The 18,585-nt window shown below is 41.1% G+C and overlaps 1 protein-coding gene across 14 annotated transcripts in view; it reads left to right on the forward strand.

Annotated features, from left to right (window-relative positions):
• The window catches only part of GRIA1 (glutamate ionotropic receptor AMPA type subunit 1), a 394,307-nt gene that overhangs the window by 259,262 nt on the left and 116,460 nt on the right, over positions 1–18,585 (forward strand). For all 14 annotated transcript variants that reach the window (XR_013166270.1, XM_077137459.1, XM_077137460.1 and 11 more), the window contains one exon: positions 12,383–12,753. Coding sequence is in view for 13 of the 14 variants with exons in the window: in XM_077137459.1 (XP_076993574.1) it covers positions 12,383–12,753 (371 nt within the window). In the remaining variant the exon portion in view is untranslated. The remainder of the gene's footprint in view (positions 1–12,382; positions 12,754–18,585) is intronic.

Consider the following 18,585-nt stretch of genomic DNA (forward strand, 5'->3'; position numbering starts at 1 on the left):
GTGAGAGACAGTTAAGAGACAGCATAGAACCAAGGACCCTAAGTTGTATGATTCAGGCAAAAAGATAATGGTGAGTTTGTCTAGCTCTCAAGAAGGATGTGGAACTTGAAAAGTGGCTATATTCAAACAGAAAGAGAGAAGGCAGCACAGAAATGTCTAACGAATAAACAACAGAATGTTGGTAGAAATAAGTAAGGTGTGAGAGGAAAATGAGCAAACACTGATGATTTTTGTAGAGATCATGGGTTGAGGAGCTGTCAGGGATAAGGTTAAGAAATTATAAGGGGAAGAGTATGGATCAATTCAATGGACGTTGGGAGATCATGAAGGTACCTGAGTAGAGGAACATCAAAAGGCAGTAGGGAAAGAATGTCTGGCACAGGCAGGAAGGGGAAGGATACCTCTTACAGCACATGAAGACTTTTGGCTGGGTCTTTGCGCTGAAGCATGTGCCAGAGCCCAGGTTGATTTTGTACTCTTATCAGGATGAAGCAACAATTTAGGATGGTTGTAAATCTTATTGTGTCATATCCAGGCAAGGAGAGGTATGATGGCCATGAGAGCCCTAGAAAGGACCATGACAATTCAAAGAGATGGAGTAAATAAAATCTTCCCCCTGAGAGGGTGGTTAATGAGTTGAGGGGTGTATGTTCTTCTACCCTTTCCCTTTCATTTTGGGAACCTCCACAGAACAAAGATAGCAACTTGGACAATTAATGCTGCAGCTGGAGGCTGGTTTCCATGGGAACCTTGGCCAAACTCTTAAATTCATTCCCATGGCAACAGTTGTAGATTTTTTTTCCTCCCTACGGCATTTGTCTTCACTTCCACCCCATGTAATGGGCATTCCCTTAGTAAAAGGCCTGAGATATGGCCAGAACAATGTTCTGAGCATCCCAGTTGACCCAAGTGAGTGGTGGGTCACCTGCTCCTTAGGGCTCAGACACCCTGAGTTAGCTCTGTAGGCCTCAGCCCTGAGCCCTACCCCCATCATCTCTCCTACACCAGGCCTATTTCTCTTCCCAGTAAAAATTGTATTCTGTTCATTCTCTTATGGTCCATTGGATGACCATCCCTTGATTTTATTTTAACTGTGAAATATAACATATATACAAAAATGCAATAAATTTCCCAGTACATGTTAATAAGTACTTATAGAACAAATTTTTAAGCTTGGTATAGGTTACAGTTCCATGATTTTTTGTTTTTCTTCTAGCTGCTCTAAGACACTGGAGATTTCATTATAATGATTCGGTAGTCACGCTAACTTGTTAAATCCTATCTTCTCTGTTATACTTCTCCTTCTCTTTAAATAACATATATACATAAAAGCAATAAATGTCAAAGTACATCGCAACAATTAGTTGTAGAACAAATTTCAGAGTTTGGAGGGGTTACAGTTCCACATCTTTAGGTTTTTATTTCTAGCTGCTCTTAGGTACTGGAGGCTTAAAGAAATATCAGTATAATGATTCAGCAATCCATACTCATTTGTTAAACCCGACCTTCTCTGTGTAACTTCACCATCACCTTTGATCTTTCTCCCACTCTTTGGGGTATTTGGACTATTCCCATTCTAACTTTTTCATGTTGGAAGGATTGTCAGTAATATACAATAGGGGGATGGAACTAGTTGATGTTATGGAAAGGCTGGCCCCTCTAGGTTTCAGGACTTACCTGGTCCAGGGACATGTCTGGAGGTTGTAGGTTTTAGAGAGTTACCCTAGTGCTGGGAACCTTTGTAGAATCTTATATAATGCCCTAGGTGTTCTTTAGAATTGACAGGAATATTTTGTTTGGGGTTTTGCAACTTATGACAAGTAACGATATCTAACTGAAGCATGCGTAAGAGTGACCTCCAGAGCAGCCTCTCGACTACACTTTTCCCCCTTTGGTCAGGATGGCATTGTTGATCCCATGGTGCCAGGGCCAGGCTCAGCCCTGGGAGTCATCTCCCAAGCTTCCAGGGAGACTTTCATCCCTGGATGTCATGTCCCATGTAGTGGGGTGGGCAATGGTTTCACTTACAGAGTTCATCTCTTAATTTTTAGTTAGGCTTTCCCCTCCTGTTCCACCAAGGAAGAAGATGGAGTCTGGAGAAGTACCTGTCAGCCCTGAACCACTGGTGAGGTCAGACAGGCCTCATTTGGAAGCCTCCCATTTATTCTTTCTGTAACTTTTAAATAGTTGTCATTCGGGGTCTCTTCTTGCTTTCACTCTTTCTTGTTCTTATCAGCAACAACAGTAGTAGCAATGTCTCAGCACTTAGTTTTTGCCAGGTGCTATGGTAAATAACTTACCCACATTATTCCACTTACTCCTCACAGCAACCTGATAATGTAGATAAGATTATTATCCACACGTTACAGGTGAGGACACTGAGACCTGGGGATATTAGGAGATTTGACAAGGAATAAACAGCTAGTAAAATCAGTCAGGATGTGAAGCCCTGGCTTTTTTTTTTTCATTCTAAACCACTAAGATATGTTTGCTCTGTAGAAATCACCTCATCCAGGCATTGAATTGCAAAGCCAGTATTACCTGCTCACCTGTTGATGAGTACATCAGCAGTAACTGTATTTACAGATGCCATATGCTGCAAATGAACTTCCTGTTCTTGCATGCATTTATCTGTATGCCTTATTCACAGGTGACTTTCCTGTCTGTCCTTTTTCTTGGTGGAGTGAAAGACTAGGAACTTTGCAGACTTAGACCTGGATTTGAATTCTAACTCTGACTGCTTATAGGCTGCATGATTCCTGTAAGCCACTAAACTTCTCTGAGGGCCACCCTGTAAAACAGGGAAAGGAATGTCCTCTGGGACAGGGCTGTGCCTGGTCCCTGGCTTAGAGGAGATCTCCATCTCTGACAGTTGTGTTCATTTTTTGCCTTTTCTCTACCATGGCAAAACTGGCTGTTGCTTTCCCAGGATTGTTTCTAGACATCACATATTTTATTTTGGGATCTCCTAGGTCAGTGGTTCTCTAAGTGGTGCCTCAACCAAGAACAGCTGCATCACCTGGAAACCAGTCTCACCCCAGACCCCCTGAATCAGAAACTCTGCAATATGTTTGAAAACACTTGACTCTGCTGCACACTCAAATTTGAAAGTCACCATCCTAAGATATCGGTTTAAGAAAATAATCTTAAGCACCTCTAAAATTATCATGCATCACAGTACTCTTCACATATTTGAATCCTCTTGCCTTCATAAATAATCCTGTGAAATGGGTAAAGCAGGAGTAATTAGGCTTCTTTTTTTCTAAACTTTGTTATTGTATAGTATACCATATATAAAAAGCAAAGAAATAAAAAAGCAAAAGTTTTCAAAGCACTCTTCAACAAGTGGTTACAGGATAGATCCCAGAGTTTATCATGGGCTACCATACAGTCCTCTCATATTTTTCCTTCTAGCTACTCCAGAATATAGGACGCTAGAGGGCTTAAATACTTTTTTATCATCACAGTCAACTTTTTTTCCTTTTTTATTGTGAACAATAACATATATACAAAAAAAGCTTTAAATTTCAAAGCACAGCACCATAATTTGTTGTAGAACATATTTCAGAGTTTAACATGGGTTACAATTCCACAATTATAGGTTTTTACCTCTAGCTGCTCTAAAATACTGGAGACTAAAAGAGGTACCAACTTAATGATTCAGCATTCATATTCTTTTGTTAAGTCCTGTTTTCTATGTATAAAAATCACCTCTTTCCATACCTCTCATTGGGGTTCTATGGGCTATGGCAATTCTAAATTTTTGCTGTTGGGTGGGTCTGTCACTAATATGGGGTAGGGAGATGAAACTATCTGATGTTCTAGAGAGGCTGGGCTAGGTTTCAAGACTTCTCTGGACCATGGACCCATCTGGATGTGGTAGGTTTCTGGAAAGTTACTCTAGTGCCTGGAACCCTTGTGGAATCTTATATATTGCCCTAGGTGTTCTTTAGGAGTGGCTGGAATAGTCCTGGTTGGGATTTGGCAGGTTATGATAGGTAGCAAGATCTACCTGAAACTTGCTTAAGAGCAACCTCCAGAGTAGCCTCTTGACTCTATTTGAACTCTCTCTGCCACTGATACTTTTAAAATTACACTTCTTTTCCCCCTTTTGGTCAGGATGGAATTGTTGATCCCATGGTGCCAGGTCTGGATTCATCCCTGGGAGTCATCTCCCACGTCTCCAGGGAGACTTTTCCCCACATAGTGGGGAGGGCAATGATTTCACTTGCAGAGTTGGGCTTAGAGAGACTGAGGCCACATCTGAGCAACAACAGAGGTCCTCCAGAAGTAACTCTTAGGCATGCCTATAAGTAGTCTAAGCTTCTCCACTCCCTACATAAGTTTCACAAGAGTGAGCCTCATGACTGAGGGCATGTCCTATTGATTTGTATATCCCTAAGTTTGACCTTAGGGAATCAGGGGATTCCCTAAGGTTTAGTACTTCATAGTCTTTCTCCCCTCCCTCGGGATTTTGCCAATAATTTTTGATAATCTGCTTAATATACTCTAGGATGTTTCCAGGCATTACAATAATCTATATAGGATTAAAGGACTTCTTTCTCATTCTGTGCCCTGTGTTTCATTTGTTCAAATGAGCTATGCAATAGGTTGAATTGATTTACTTCAGAACATTTCAGCCAGACCAAATAAACCTTTCTCCCATTGGTATCAAAGATTATGTGTGGTTCTAAAATATCAATAGTGTCTTCTTTACCCCTATGTACTGAATTAGTTTAACCCTGTCCTGTTCGGCTTTGTTCTTATCTCTAAATATCAGGTTTTATATATAAAACAGCCTCTCAAAATCCTGAAATAATAATCACCACTCCGGACTTAATGTGTCTGCTCTAAAAGCTTAGAATCTACGCCCCTGTTCTCTTATAAGCATTTTCTGAAGGTGACCATGCCATTGTTGATTTTTTGTTCCTGGTTTATTTTGTCTCACCAAGTGTCCCACATGTTCATTTACATCGTTATGGGCCTCATGACACTGTTCCTTTTTGTAGCAGCACAACCTTTGTTCATAAGTATACACCATCGTTTGCCATTTTACTTCTCCATCAGTGCATCCTTCAGCCACCTTTATGCTGATCATAAAAGTGGAATCATACAGTATCTGTCCTTTTGTGTTTGGCTAATTTCACTCAGCATTATGTCCTCAAGGCTCATCCATCTTGTCATGTGCTTCAGGATGTCATTTTGTCTTACTGCTGCGTAATATTCCATCATATGTATATACTACATTTTATTGATCCACTCGTCTATTGATGGGCATTTGGTATGTTTCCAATCTTTTGGCGATTGTAAATAATGCTGCTATGAACATCAGTGTGCAAATGTCTGTTTGTGTCGTTGCTTTCAACTCTTCTGGGTATGTACCAAGTAGTGCTATTGCTGGGTCATAGGGCAACTCGATATTTAGTTTCCTAAGAAAACATCAAACAGTCTTCCTTAGTGGCTGCACTACTATATATTCCCACCAGCCATGCTTAAGTGTCCCAGTTTCTCCACATCCTCTCCCACATTTAAAGTTTCCTGTTTGTTTAATAGCAGCCATTCTTATAGGTGTGAGGTGGTATCTCATTGTAGTCTTGATCTATATTTTCCTTATAGCCAGTGGAAATGAGCATCTCTTCATGTGCTTTTGACCTATCTGCATTTGCTCTTCAGAAAAATGCCTACTCATATCTTTAGCCCATATTATAATTGGATTGTTTGTTCTTTTGTTATTGAGTTGTATGATTTCTTTGTATATACAGGAAATCAAACCTTTGATATGTGATTTCCAAATATTTTCTCCCATTAAGTTGGCTGCCTCTTCACCTTTTTGACAGAATCTTTTAAGGTGCAGAAGCCTTTGATTTGAGGAGTATTTATGTATTTTTTCTTTTGTTGCTTATGCTTTGGGTTTAAAGTTTAGGAAGCTACCTCCTATTACTAGGTCTTGAAGATGTTTCCCTACATTTTCTTCTAGAAACTTTATGGTGCTAGTTCTTATATTTAGGTGTTTGATCATCTTTGAGTTAGTTTTTGTGCAGGGGTTCTCTTTCATTTCTTGGCTATTGATATACAGTTCTACCATGGCTAGTTATTGTAAAGATTATTTTGTCACAGTTCAGAGGGTTTTGGGGCCTTGTCAAAAATCAGTTGACCATAGATTTTTACATTTATGTTCATTAAGGAGATTGGCCTGTAGTTTTCCTTTCTTATAGCCTCTATACCCGAGTTTGGTATTAAAATATTAGCTTCATAAAATGAGTTAGGTAGAGTTTCTTTTTCCTCAATTGTATGGAAAAGTTTGAGCAGGATTGGTATTAGTTCTTTCTGGAATGTTTGATAAAATTCCCCTGTGAAGCCATCTGGCCCTGGGCTTTTTTTCTTTTTGTAGGAAGATTTTTTTGACTGGTTGAATCTCTTGTGATTGGTTTGTTGAGATCTATTTCTTCCTAAGTCAGTGTAGCTTGTTTGTGTGTCTGCAGGAATTTGTACATTTCATCTAAGTTGTCTAGTTTGTTGGCATATAGTTGTTCATAGTATCCTCTTATGATTTCTTTTATTTCTACAGGATCTATGGTTATGCACCCCTTCTCATTTCTGATTTTGTTTATTTACATCCTCTCTCTTTTTTTCTTTGTCAGTCCTGCTAGTGGCCCATCAAATTTATTGATTTTCTCAGAGAACCAATTTTTGGTTTTATTGATTCTTTCTATTGTTCTCCCATTCATTTGTCTCTGCTTTGGTCTTTGTTATTTCTCTTCTCCTGTTTGCTTTGGGGTTAGTTTGCTGTTCTTTCTCAGCTTCCTCCAGGTTTGCTGTTAGGTCCTTGATTTTTGCTCTTTCTTGTTTTTTAATATAGGCATTTAGGGCAATAAATTTCCCTCTCAGCACAGCCTTTGCTGCATCCCATAAGTTCTGATAAGTTGTATTCTCATTTTCATTCATCTCCAGATAGTTATTTCTCTAGCATTTTTTTTCTTTGACCCACTCGTTGTTTAAGAGTGTGTTATTTAATTTCCATGTATTTGTGAATGTTCTCGTTCTTTGGTGGTTATTGAGATCCAGCTTCATCCCATTGTAATCAGGGAAAGTGCTTTGAATAATTTGAATATTTTAAAATTTATTAAGACTTGTTTTGTGTCCCAGCACATGATCTATCCTGGAGAATGTTGCATGAGCACTAGAGAAGAATGTATAACCTTGTGTTTTTGGGGTGCAATAAACTACATATGTCTGTTAGGTCTAATTCTTTTATCAAGTTATTTAACTTATCTATTTCCTTGTTGATCTTCTTTCTGGTTATTCTATCTATAGAGGAGAGTGGTGTATTGATGTCTCCTACTATTATTGCTGCAACATCTAGTGCTCCCTTCCGTTTTGCCAATGTCTGTCTCATGTACTTTGGAGCTCTTTGATTAGGAGCATAAACTTTTATGATTGTTATATCTTCTTGGTGAATTGACCCTTTATTTAGTATATAGTGTCCTTCTTTGTCTCTTATGATGTCTTTACCTTTAAAGTCTATTTTGTCCAATATTAGTATAGCTACTCCTGTTTTCTTTTGGTTACAACTTGCGTGGAAACTCTTTTTCCATCCTTTCACTTTCAATTTATTTGTGTCCTTGTGTCTAAGATGAGTCTCTTGTAAGCAGCATATAGCTGGATTGTATTTCTTAATCCATCTTGCCAATCTGTATCTTTTAATTGGTAAGTTTAGTCCATTTACATTCAAAGTTATTACTGAAAAGGCATTTCTTGATTCCACCATCTTATCTTTTTTATTTTATTTGTCAGATCTATATATTCTTTTACCTCTTTCTCTTTCTACTATTTAAATTACTCCTAGTGGTACTCTACAATTCTGTGCCCTCCTCCAGACCTCCCTCTCCTGTGTTTTTTTTTTCTCAGCTGGCAGAACTCCTTTTAGTATTTCTTGTAGGGCCAGTCTCTTGTTGACAGATTCTTTCAGGACTTCTTTGTCTGTGAAAGCTTTAATCTTTCCCTCAATTTTGAAGGACAGTTTGGCTGGGCGTAGAATTCTTGGCTGGAAGTCTTTCTCTTTCATGATCTTGAATATATCCTACCACCACCCTTCTTGCCTCCAGGGTGCTAGTTGAGTAGTCTGAACTCAGTCTTAATTGATTTCCCTTGTATATAGTAGATTGTTTTCCCTTGCCACTTTCAGGATTTTCAGCTTCTCTTCAACATTTGACAGACCGATTAGCATGTGCCTTGGGGGAGGCCTGTTTGGTTCTATTCTGTTTGGAGTTCTTTGAGATTCTTTGACTTGTATATTTATGTCCTTTATGAGGGTTGGGAAGTTTTCCCCCATTATATTCTCAACTACTCTTCCTAGCCCTTTACTCCTCTCTTTATCCTTCTGGGACACCAATGATTCTTTTATTTACACACTTTGTTTTGTCTGTCATTTCCCTGAATTCCCATTCAATTTTTTCCATCTTCTTTGCCATTTGCTGTTTTGAGTCTTTGAAGTCAATTATCCTGTCCTCTCTATCACTTATTCTTTCTTCTGTCTCTTCAAATCTAGTGTTGTGTGCCTCTAGTATGTTTTTTATTTGGTCAGCAGAATCTTTAATTTCTGTGATTTCTGCTGTTTTTCTATTTATTTTTTCAAATTCCTCTTTGTGCTCTTCTGCTGTCTTCTTGATCTCCTTTATGTCATTTGCTATCCCACTTATTTTATTAAGTAGAGTTGTATGAACGTCTCTGATTAGTTGTTCCAACATCTGTGTCTCTTCTAGTGTTTTAATTTGGTCATTAGGCAGGGCTATATCTGTCTGCATTGTGATATGCTTAGTGATGTTCTGTTGTCTTCATCGCATGTAAATGTCTTGAATGATTTCCTTTGGGACTTGATTTATTTCAGTATTCTAAGGCCTTGTGTTTGCAGGATGATTGTATAGCAGGGAGCTGAGTACAGGGTGGAGCACTCAAGTATGATGATTTGTTTCAGGGCAGGTATGGGCGCAGGTTGGGGATATTATGCTGATGCTTGTGAACATGGGTGCCCACTGGCCAGGGAGGATGTAGCTGTTTGAGTGCTCTGGTCTGTGAGGTGTAACCCTGCTGTGCTGTGAGGTGTAACCCTGCTTTTCACTGGTCTAAGGCATGGGGCACTTTTTGTGCATGTGTAAAGCTGTGGCAGCAGGTCTGTGTTCCGCCTTCTTGGATTGGGGGCAGATGTTACCCAGCTGCGCAGGTTGGCACTATCTCAGAGCTGGAAAGTAAGGCTGAGGGCTGTGTGCATGCACAGTTCTAGGACTGCTATAAAGTGTGGTTCCCATAGCTGAATGACGTGATGGGGGCCCGTGTACATGCGTGGACCTGGGAGTGCTGTAAACCAATATGCTGAGCTCAGGGAGGGTGGGGTGAGGCTGTGCGACACTTTGGACAGGGAGCAAGGGTAGCCCAGGTATGGAGGCCAGGGCCTGCAACCCCCACACCCGACAACAGCCCGCAGGGAACAGGGATTGGGAAGCAGTGCCTGGAAGGGGTCAGGAGAGGTGGGTTGGACTGCACTTCAGGTGGGAATGTAGGGCAGGTATATGCACAGGGGTCACCTGGAGCACAGGGAATGGTGGTAGGTGATGGGGTTCAGGTGTGTGGGGTGTGGGTTGAGTCACTGGTCATGGGGCTGCACTAGTGAGGGTAGTGCACCCAAGGAACATGGCCTGGCTTACTTCCTAGTCCCATGTTCCCGTCTGTGCACTCCTGCAGGCTCCATGGCCCCATGCCTCCAATCCAGGCCCCGGCCCTCTGACCCCAGTTCCCAGGCTCTGCAACCAGTACCACCACACGTGATGCAGAAGGCTCTTCTGGGTCAGCTGTACTCCTCAATTGCCGCCTCAGTCACCCTCCTGTCCCTTCACTTAACTTTTCCGTGAAGCAAGGCTAATTTCGAGCTACTCTAGTTGGCCATCTTCCCGGAAGTCTATGCTTCTTTTTTTTTAATTAAAATATTAAAATCCTAAAAGACAGTGTCTCGTTTGAGTACACACAGTTAGCATGTTGCTAAACCACCAGGTTTGCTTTCTTCTAAATCATTTCTTTTCTTGTCCTTATCCTGTGGAGCCTCAGTAACTACCTCCCGTGATGGAAATCAACTCCCTACCCCTCTAGTTAATATCAAATAAGCTAAAGCAGTGCTACTTTGGATAGATCATTTCCCTTTTTGGACCTAAGTTTCTTATCTTAAAATGAGATCATTGACTTTAGCTTTTCCCAGTGTGTATCAAATAAACATTGGTCCCTTTTGATGCTCAGGAAAATTAAGGATCCAAAGCCAAATAGTTTTGGAAATCCTGCTTATCTCTGTTGGAAATTCTCAGTGCATATTGATCTTTTAAAGGTTCTGAGAAGTCCTGCTGCAAAGGAATATTGATCTTTTAAAGATTCTGAGAAGTCCTGCTGCAAAGGAACCTGTTTAAATCCATGTTTCCCAAACTTGTGTATCTTCATACTATACTTATTAACATCCTTCCAGAAATAATATTCTGTGGAACAAATCTTGGAAATTCTGAATGAACTAAGCACTAAAATGATGTGGTTCTATGATTTTCCAGTCAATGATCCCTTTTCTTAACTCACATTGGGAGGCATCAATGAATCCATTCAATATCCTTTACCATTTTGAAAGCTTGTCTTTATCTACATACACTTGTAGTCAACCCATCCAAATTTTCATTTCCATGACTTTTTCCCTATTCCTTTTCCATCTATACCAAGTTACAGAAGAAAAAGCAAATCTGTTCTCCCTTGCACTGTAGAATTGTAAAAATTATCAAAAGTTATACAGTAGGTATCAGGAAAAAAAAAAAACAGCACCACTATGAAATTCATACCATATTATTTTATGGAAAGTTTATTTCTATATGTGAGAATTTAAATCATTCTGAAGCTAGGCTTTTTATTCCACTTAAAGCATCTTCTCAGAGACTCCAGCCAATGAGAGTAGCCAGAGGAAATTTTTTCAAAGCAATAGGTAATTTGCTGCTGGGCGGGGTCCTTGTCTGCACAGAAGCTGTCACAGCCAAACATCTGGACTGTTGTGCAGCATGTAAACCATTCACCACCAACAGACTTGCATAGGCAGATCCCTCATTTAAAAAAATGAATGTTACGGCGTCTGTCCATAGGACACACTCTTAAGTTTCCAAGCTTTCAATCTCAGGCCAGCAGAGCAATGGATTTTTGTGGCATAGATGCCAGTGCTTCTGCCATCAGGGAAAGGTAGGAAAGATAGAAGAGCTTCAGGTTCAACATGCTGGCTGCCCAGAGATGAACATTTCTTGAAACTTTTTTTTCTCTGCTTACCAAATTTGAATTTTAAAAATTGAATTGATTATTTCTTAGCAGTCTTCCTGAAAAAGTAAAATAGTCACCATGCTACTTTACTTCCTTGCCTCCAGGATCTTACTCACAGTTCCCTACTCCTAGTATGCTCTTCTGTACTGAAATCCTACTCATCCCTCTGTGAAAATTTATGTGTGACCTCTTCCATTCTGTAGTCCCTGATCTTCCCAGTCCAAATCCTTTATTGATCTCCCATAGCATTTTGTATCTCTTTGATAGCATGTAAATAGCTCAACTTATAAATTGAAAAATTGACTGTGTGTGTATCAATCTCCCCTTCTGGTTTGCAGTTCCCTGGGTACAGAGATCATAGCTCACTTACAGCTGTTAGCCTAGAACTTGCACATAGTAAGTGCTCAATAAATGTTTATCAAGTTAAATTTGGTTTCACCACCTTACTACACTAGACTATCTTGTGGTCATAAAAGAGACCCAACTCAAACTGATTTAGGCAGACAGATGGGTTGGCCCATGTTCTTGGGGACAGCCCTGAATTTAGGGAGCCCCAAATTATTGTACAAGGGATCAACCTTTGTATATCTCAGCTCTAACTCTCAGGGCTAATTCTCATTAAGCCAACCTAGATTTTATGCCCATCTTTGAATGAGTCATTCTGTTTGAGAAAGTGACCAGGCCTGGATTATATGCTTCATCCTGTAACCAGTGCTCCCATTGGGAGCAAGAAGACTGACAGTGGGGTAGGACTGGTTCTCCTACTGAGAAAGAAAAAAAGCTGCTGGGCAGGCAAAACAACAGATGCATAAGATAAGGAAGAAGCCTATAAGAGTTAGAACAATTAGAACTGTCAGACAATCTCTCCTGTGACATAGGAAGCTGGTCAGCCATTTATCAGGAATATTTTATAATGTAGAAGAGGTTCCTTCCCACTCCCACATCCTTTGAGATAAAAAAAAGAATATTAACTGTGAAGAGAGATGCAAGATAACCTAGAGAGATTCTGAGCTCACCCACATTTTTTTCTTTCTTGTTTCTTTTTTTTCCTTTGCAGAGAGCAGATGTGGCCGTGGCCCCCTTAACAATCACCTTGGTCCGAGAAGAAGTCATAGACTTTTCCAAGCCATTTATGAGTTTGGGGATCTCCATCATGATTAAGAAACCACAGAAGTCCAAGCCGGGGGTCTTCTCCTTCCTCGATCCCTTGGCCTATGAGATTTGGATGTGTATTGTCTTCGCCTACATTGGAGTGAGTGTCGTCCTGTTCCTGGTCAGCCGCTTCAGCCCTTATGAGTGGCACAGTGAAGAGTTTGAGGAAGGACGGGACCAGACAACCAGTGACCAGTCCAATGAGTTTGGGATATTCAACAGCTTATGGTTCTCCCTGGGAGCCTTTATGCAGCAAGGATGTGATATTTCTCCCAGGTCAGTACACTCTCATCAACTCCTTTGCTAAATGCCTATTTTTCTGAGACAAAAAATACTGGAAAGCTAAGGAATGGAAGGATTTCTAGACTTCATCACACTTTTTGTCAACTATGTTTTAGAGTTAACTCTATGTTGTGTGTTGTGGATTATCTGGGGCCATCCTGTGTCTGGGCCAGCTCTGTCAGCTACTGGTAACAGTCTGTCAAGCTCAGTCAGTGTAATCATGACTTTGATGTGCTGTAGCTGAAAGACACAGAGAAAGGATGGCAGCAGTGAGGTAGAGCTAACATTCATTGAGCATATACCCTGCAAGGTTCTCAGTCCTTCACATGTATTATCTCTTTGAATCCTCATAGTAGTATAAAAGAGGACACTCAATATATCTTCTTTTATTAATGAGGAACCGCAGAAATCTTTGGTGTCTTGCTAAGATTATGTAGCTCGGAGAAGACAGAGTTGGGACTCAGACCATTGTCCTATATTACTTTTGCAGTGTAGAAGGGGCACTGGCTCTCTGTATAGCTCTGGGCAAGTCACTGGGCCCTTGGACTTGTTGGGAGATGTCATTTTTTTCATCTGTAAATGTTAAGGGTACTCTTTTTCTTGGTTATCAGAGGGTCTCTGGAAATAAGCAAGTTCTAGTAGCTTTGTAGATTTATTCCTTGTGGTTCCAAACCAGAGTTTCTCACAGGTGCCTCCAAAATTGCCACCGAGAGTACTGGGGTGACCAAATCCATGGGTTATCAGCCACCCAGATGGAACCAGTTTAGCTCCTTTTTAATCTGTTTTAGGTATTGGACTTATGAATATGATTTCTTTTGAAAGCTAAGAAGGGGAAAATGGAAGGACTTTGGAAAGGAGGTTGGGGGGAAGGAAATTTGAAAACCACAAAACTAGTCTTATTCCCACATTTACTGACATCCTGTCTATGTGTGTGATGTTCTTTCTATTACATTCTGGAGTGTTCATGCCACAAATGCCCTCTAATTTGCCAGATAAATGAGTATTGCCTGTATTTCCTTTTACAGGTGCATAATATCTCTGAACTCTTTTTCTAGTAGGCATTTCCTTGCAGATTACCAGGTTTCTAAAGCATGCAGGAAGGCAGTGCTTAAGAGGGGGTGCCATGGGTGGGTTTGCACATATTTGCTTTATGAGTGCCTTAATATCAAGTCCTCATAGACTTGTACTCGAGGCATCTTTACCACCTGTCTACATTTTGCATTTGAGTGTTGATGAGAACCAATATCCCTGAGTAGCAGTGGAATAAAATCTTTGCAATGAGCTTCCCCCAGGACTCATTTTACCCGCTGTATAATTTAGAAAGCCTCATTGTTCACCATTAGAATCATGTTTTTCTTTAACTAAGAAGACAATCTGGGGGCTGGGGGTGGGGAGGGACATGGGGGAGGAGGTGTGAGACGGGATGCTCGGCCAGTGCTGACAAACACATGGCAAAGCATAGAAAGAACCAAACAGGGGAAGGGCTTACTTAAAAATAAATCAGACCAGTGGATAAAGAGTGGGAAGATGTGATTCTTATCTAGTCAGTGTAATGTAGGGTCATCAAAACATGCATGTGTCTGAAAAGACCCATATGCTTATTTTTTCTCCATTATTTCCTTTGTCAGTGGGCATCTTACCTCTTACAGGCACCTTCATTATCTGAGCTCAGGGTGTGTTTTCATATTCCCCACAATTCCCCCAGAGTTCTCAAGCTGGTGGCCTACAAGCCGAATCCTCTCCCATGCATGTTCAGGTTTGATTTCCACAGTTTGGTAAAGACTGGCCAAAACGAGTGGCAACCACCCTCTTCAGCTAAAGCATGGATTCCTCACTTCACCACAGCCCCTGCCTGACCTCCTTCAGCTCTGTCATTCAACTGGCCCCTCAAGGTCTTTATGGTCTCTAGCTGCAAGGATTTCAAGCTGTGCTTCTTAGCATTTGAGAGTTCCATGAGGATATGTTGAGAACTGCCACAGAGGTGAAAGGAAACTGAGCAAGAAGGTACCCAGGCTCCCTTCTGCCCAGCTTTAAAATAACAACTTCACCCTGTGCCTCTGTTTTTTCATTGGCAAAATGAAAATAAAAGTTCCTACCTCAGTTTTGTTGTGAAGCTTAAATGAGATTCATTCATGTAGAACCCAGCATCACATAAGAAGTCTACAACATGGATGGTTATTTTTATAGATGTGATATGTTGAACTCCTGCTGAACCTCATTAGAAAAAAAGGTGCCCTTGCCCACACGGATTTGAAAACCAGTGGCCTATTTGACTCTTCCTGGGAAATCCATGGACAAAGTGAGACAACCAGTGGTTTTCTTCAGAAACCAGCAAAACCTGATTCCTAATGCTGTTCCTCATAAGAACTTAGAGGAAGGTTTGTGAATTGAATGAAAGTGTCTGGCGGATATAGGAATGAGTCTCTTAGAGTCAGGAGTTTTATCCACTCGAAATAAGGCTTTCCTTATCAGACTCTCCCTGGCCCATCATAGAGCTAAGTTGCATGTAGAAACCCCCTAGGAGCCAGAATGTGGGTTACAGGGTTTCTTGGAAATATATAATGCTTCATTCTGTCTTGGTATAGATAGAAGACCAGGATGCTAAAACAGGAATCAGGGCCAGAGACCAAGCAGACAATGGCAAAAACTAATGAAGTTTCTGTTGTTTGCATACATCCTGATGAAATCAAGTCAACAAGTTTTCATGAGCCTCTGATTTGCCTAGCACTATCTTAAATACCCAATTTGATAAAGTGGGAGATACTTCTAAGAGGTTTACATACATAAAATATCTTAAAGAACATCCATCCAGATAACTGTCAGTTAACTGCTCTTTCTACTTATTGAAAAAATATGTAATAAAGCATCACTAATTTAGAGTGTGGTAGACTCTGGTAAATCTGAATTGTGTGAACCTGCACTCTTACACAAGTAGCTTTATCTCTATTTTAATCTCTTCAAAGTTCATGCTAATATCTAGCAACCAAAAGTCAATGAAATGTGGCTAGGTGTCGTTGTCTGCAAAAAAAAAATAAACCTGGCTATGGTAAAACAGTGTTATCTCTGTTACAAGAAAAGCAGGTGCAGGCAGGGGCTAGTGGTGGTTCAGTGAAATCAGGATTAGCAGCTCTGTGATTCTCTTGGTCTTTGCCTTCTCATCACAAGATGGCTGCTTCCAGATATCATATCCATGTTCACACAGCAAGAAGAGGAAGAAGTGTTGCCAGCTATTTCTGTCTCTTTGGATCAGGAAAACCAAGGCTTACCAGAATGCTCTGCATCCCAAGCAGACCATTAGTGAGAACTTGAGCAACCCAGGAGACTGGGAAGGCAAGAATTTCATTTTTTTTAGCATCTAAAATAGAGGATGTTGGGTCAGTCAACCAGCAGCATTGGCCATGGTACCTAAAGTAGATGTTCTCTGGACCAGCACCATGAACAGACTAAAAATAATCTGTAATTAGCACATTCATAAACGTATACAAATTAATGCTACTGAAATCCTTTAAAGACTCTTCATTCCCCCCTTTGAAAAGTTTACATGATAAATTGGTTTTGTGAAACCTATTTTCACATTCAAAGTTAAAATCCAGCTTAGCTATGATCACAGATTACAATTTTTTTTCCATTGGGTTAATGGTGAGATAAAAATGCCATCCATGAATTGACTTTGTGGGCCTGATTCTTGTGCCCAAAGACCTATTTTTCATAGATATTTTGGATTCCTTTTTCCATACAGAGGAACAGTTTGAGCGCTAGGTGCTCTGAAAATGTGAAAATGTAATGATGAATGAAGTAGGGGGTATAGTCAGGGGCTTTGTGTAAAGGAACTCGCAGACGCTAAACAAGCAATTGTGAATTATAAACTTGCTGTTGCAGTGGGCAATAAAAGAAATTGGAATTAATGAGGACTTAAGGTTTTCTGAGACAGTTTCTCTGAGGAGCTAATGGAAAGGAGCTAGGCATGTGCAGAGCTGAGAATTGCAAAGGCCTTAAGGTAGAAAAGATCTTAGTGCTTTCAAGGACAGAGGGTGTGGCCACTGTACCTGGCTCATAGGGAATGAAGAGAACAGGAGCTTGAGATGATATTGGAGAAGTCAGCAGAGACTGTATCTTGAAGGGCTAGACTTGGGACTCACTCTGCATGCAGTGGAAAGCCACTGAAGGGCTTTAAGTAAGGGAAGCACCTATTTACATGCAAAAATACCACTTTGGGAAGCTATGAAGAAAATGAATTAGGACAGAGGGGAGGTAAGAGTGGAAGTAGAAGGACCAAGAAAGAGGCTCTCACAGAAGTCTGGTGAAATTATAATGATAGAAATTATAATGATAGTCATGGAGATGGATGTGTGGTCTGTTTTGAAACTAAAATTGTCAGGACTTGCTGATGGATTGGATATATGGGGATGAGGAGAGAGGGAATATTCAAGGGTGAATCCAAGAGGGAAGGAAACATTTGGAAAACATAGAACCATAGTTCCAGAGAACTTTAGCTCTAGGTGGAATCATTAGGATGCTCTGGTTTATCCACTCATGTTACAGATGAGGACACTGAGGCCCAAGACAGGAGAGGGGCATACCCATGGCCTGCTGATGCGCAGTCCTCTGCTATCCTACCAGGCAGTTCCAACCCAAGGCTTCATTGATTATGACTGAACTAAAAAAGAGCCTGCCTCTTTAGCTGTTACTGTCACAGTCCCCTCTTCCCTATTGGCTTCCATGGGGTCAATATTTTTCTTGGTTTAGATGACTTTAGTAAGGAGAACAGAAGAAGGTGGGAATGTCCTGAGGGTATCAAGGAAAATGGGAAATTATGATGATTTCAGCTTCCAGAACTCTCTCTTATTCCTGACCTTAGAATTGAGGATGATTGCTCTCAGACAGAGGAGGTGATAGCACTGGAGATCTCAGAGAACCTTAGATCTCGCCTCCACCCCACAGCTGAACTACTTGTAGAGGGTCCTGCAGCTGACTCACCATGGGAGCAGGCTGGCCAATGAGGAGAACCTAAGCTGATAACTAAAGACAGTCTGACCTTTGCATTCACACACAAATTCCATAGCAACCAGTGTATCTCAGGCTTTAAGAAGTGATGAGAAACATATCCCATCCACCTCCTGCTCTCCGTCCTCCCCTCCCAGAGACAGCCATGCAGACCCATTCCTCTCAGTCATCTTGATGTCACTGGAGTGTTGACATCCAACGGGGGAAACAAGGGAGGCTGGGAGTAAATATTTAGGGAAATAAATGGAAGCAGTCTGAAACTATAAATTTTGCCTAAGCCTGGTGTGGGACATGGGTTCATTGCACAAGGATGTGTGGGCAATGAGGCAGAAATGGTATGATAGATGTTCTGGGTCTTGGGATTATTTGGGGGTGGGGGCGGGGGCAGGGGCGGTTCCCAGCAAGCTGCTGGGACTGCTACATCAGAATCACCTGGGGCCTTTGTCAAACTGTAGATTCTCAGATCTCACCCCAGAACTACTGAATTGGAAGCTCTGCAGTTGGAGACAGGACTATACATATCTCACAAGCCTGTCTTCCCCCAGAAGTAGATGGGCACTGAAGTTTGAGGAAGTCATCTTAGAAGTGGCAGGAAGCAAGGTCCACAGGTCAGCCAGAAATGGTGCCAGTCAACACTAGTAAGTGCTGAGCCCAGGATCTACCTGCTTACTGCCATCCTCATTGTAATCTGCTAGGTGAGCCTGGCCCTGGGCACACTGGAGATGATCATGGCCATTTGAAAGACAAAGGTAGTACAGTGGCCTTTGTGTCCTCCTGCAGGTGAGCCTACCATGAGGAGTTCACAGGGCTTCACCTGAGTAT

Source organism: Tamandua tetradactyla, chromosome 20, assembly GCF_023851605.1.
Source record: "Tamandua tetradactyla isolate mTamTet1 chromosome 20, mTamTet1.pri, whole genome shotgun sequence".
Lineage (NCBI taxonomy): Eukaryota > Metazoa > Chordata > Mammalia > Pilosa > Myrmecophagidae > Tamandua > Tamandua tetradactyla.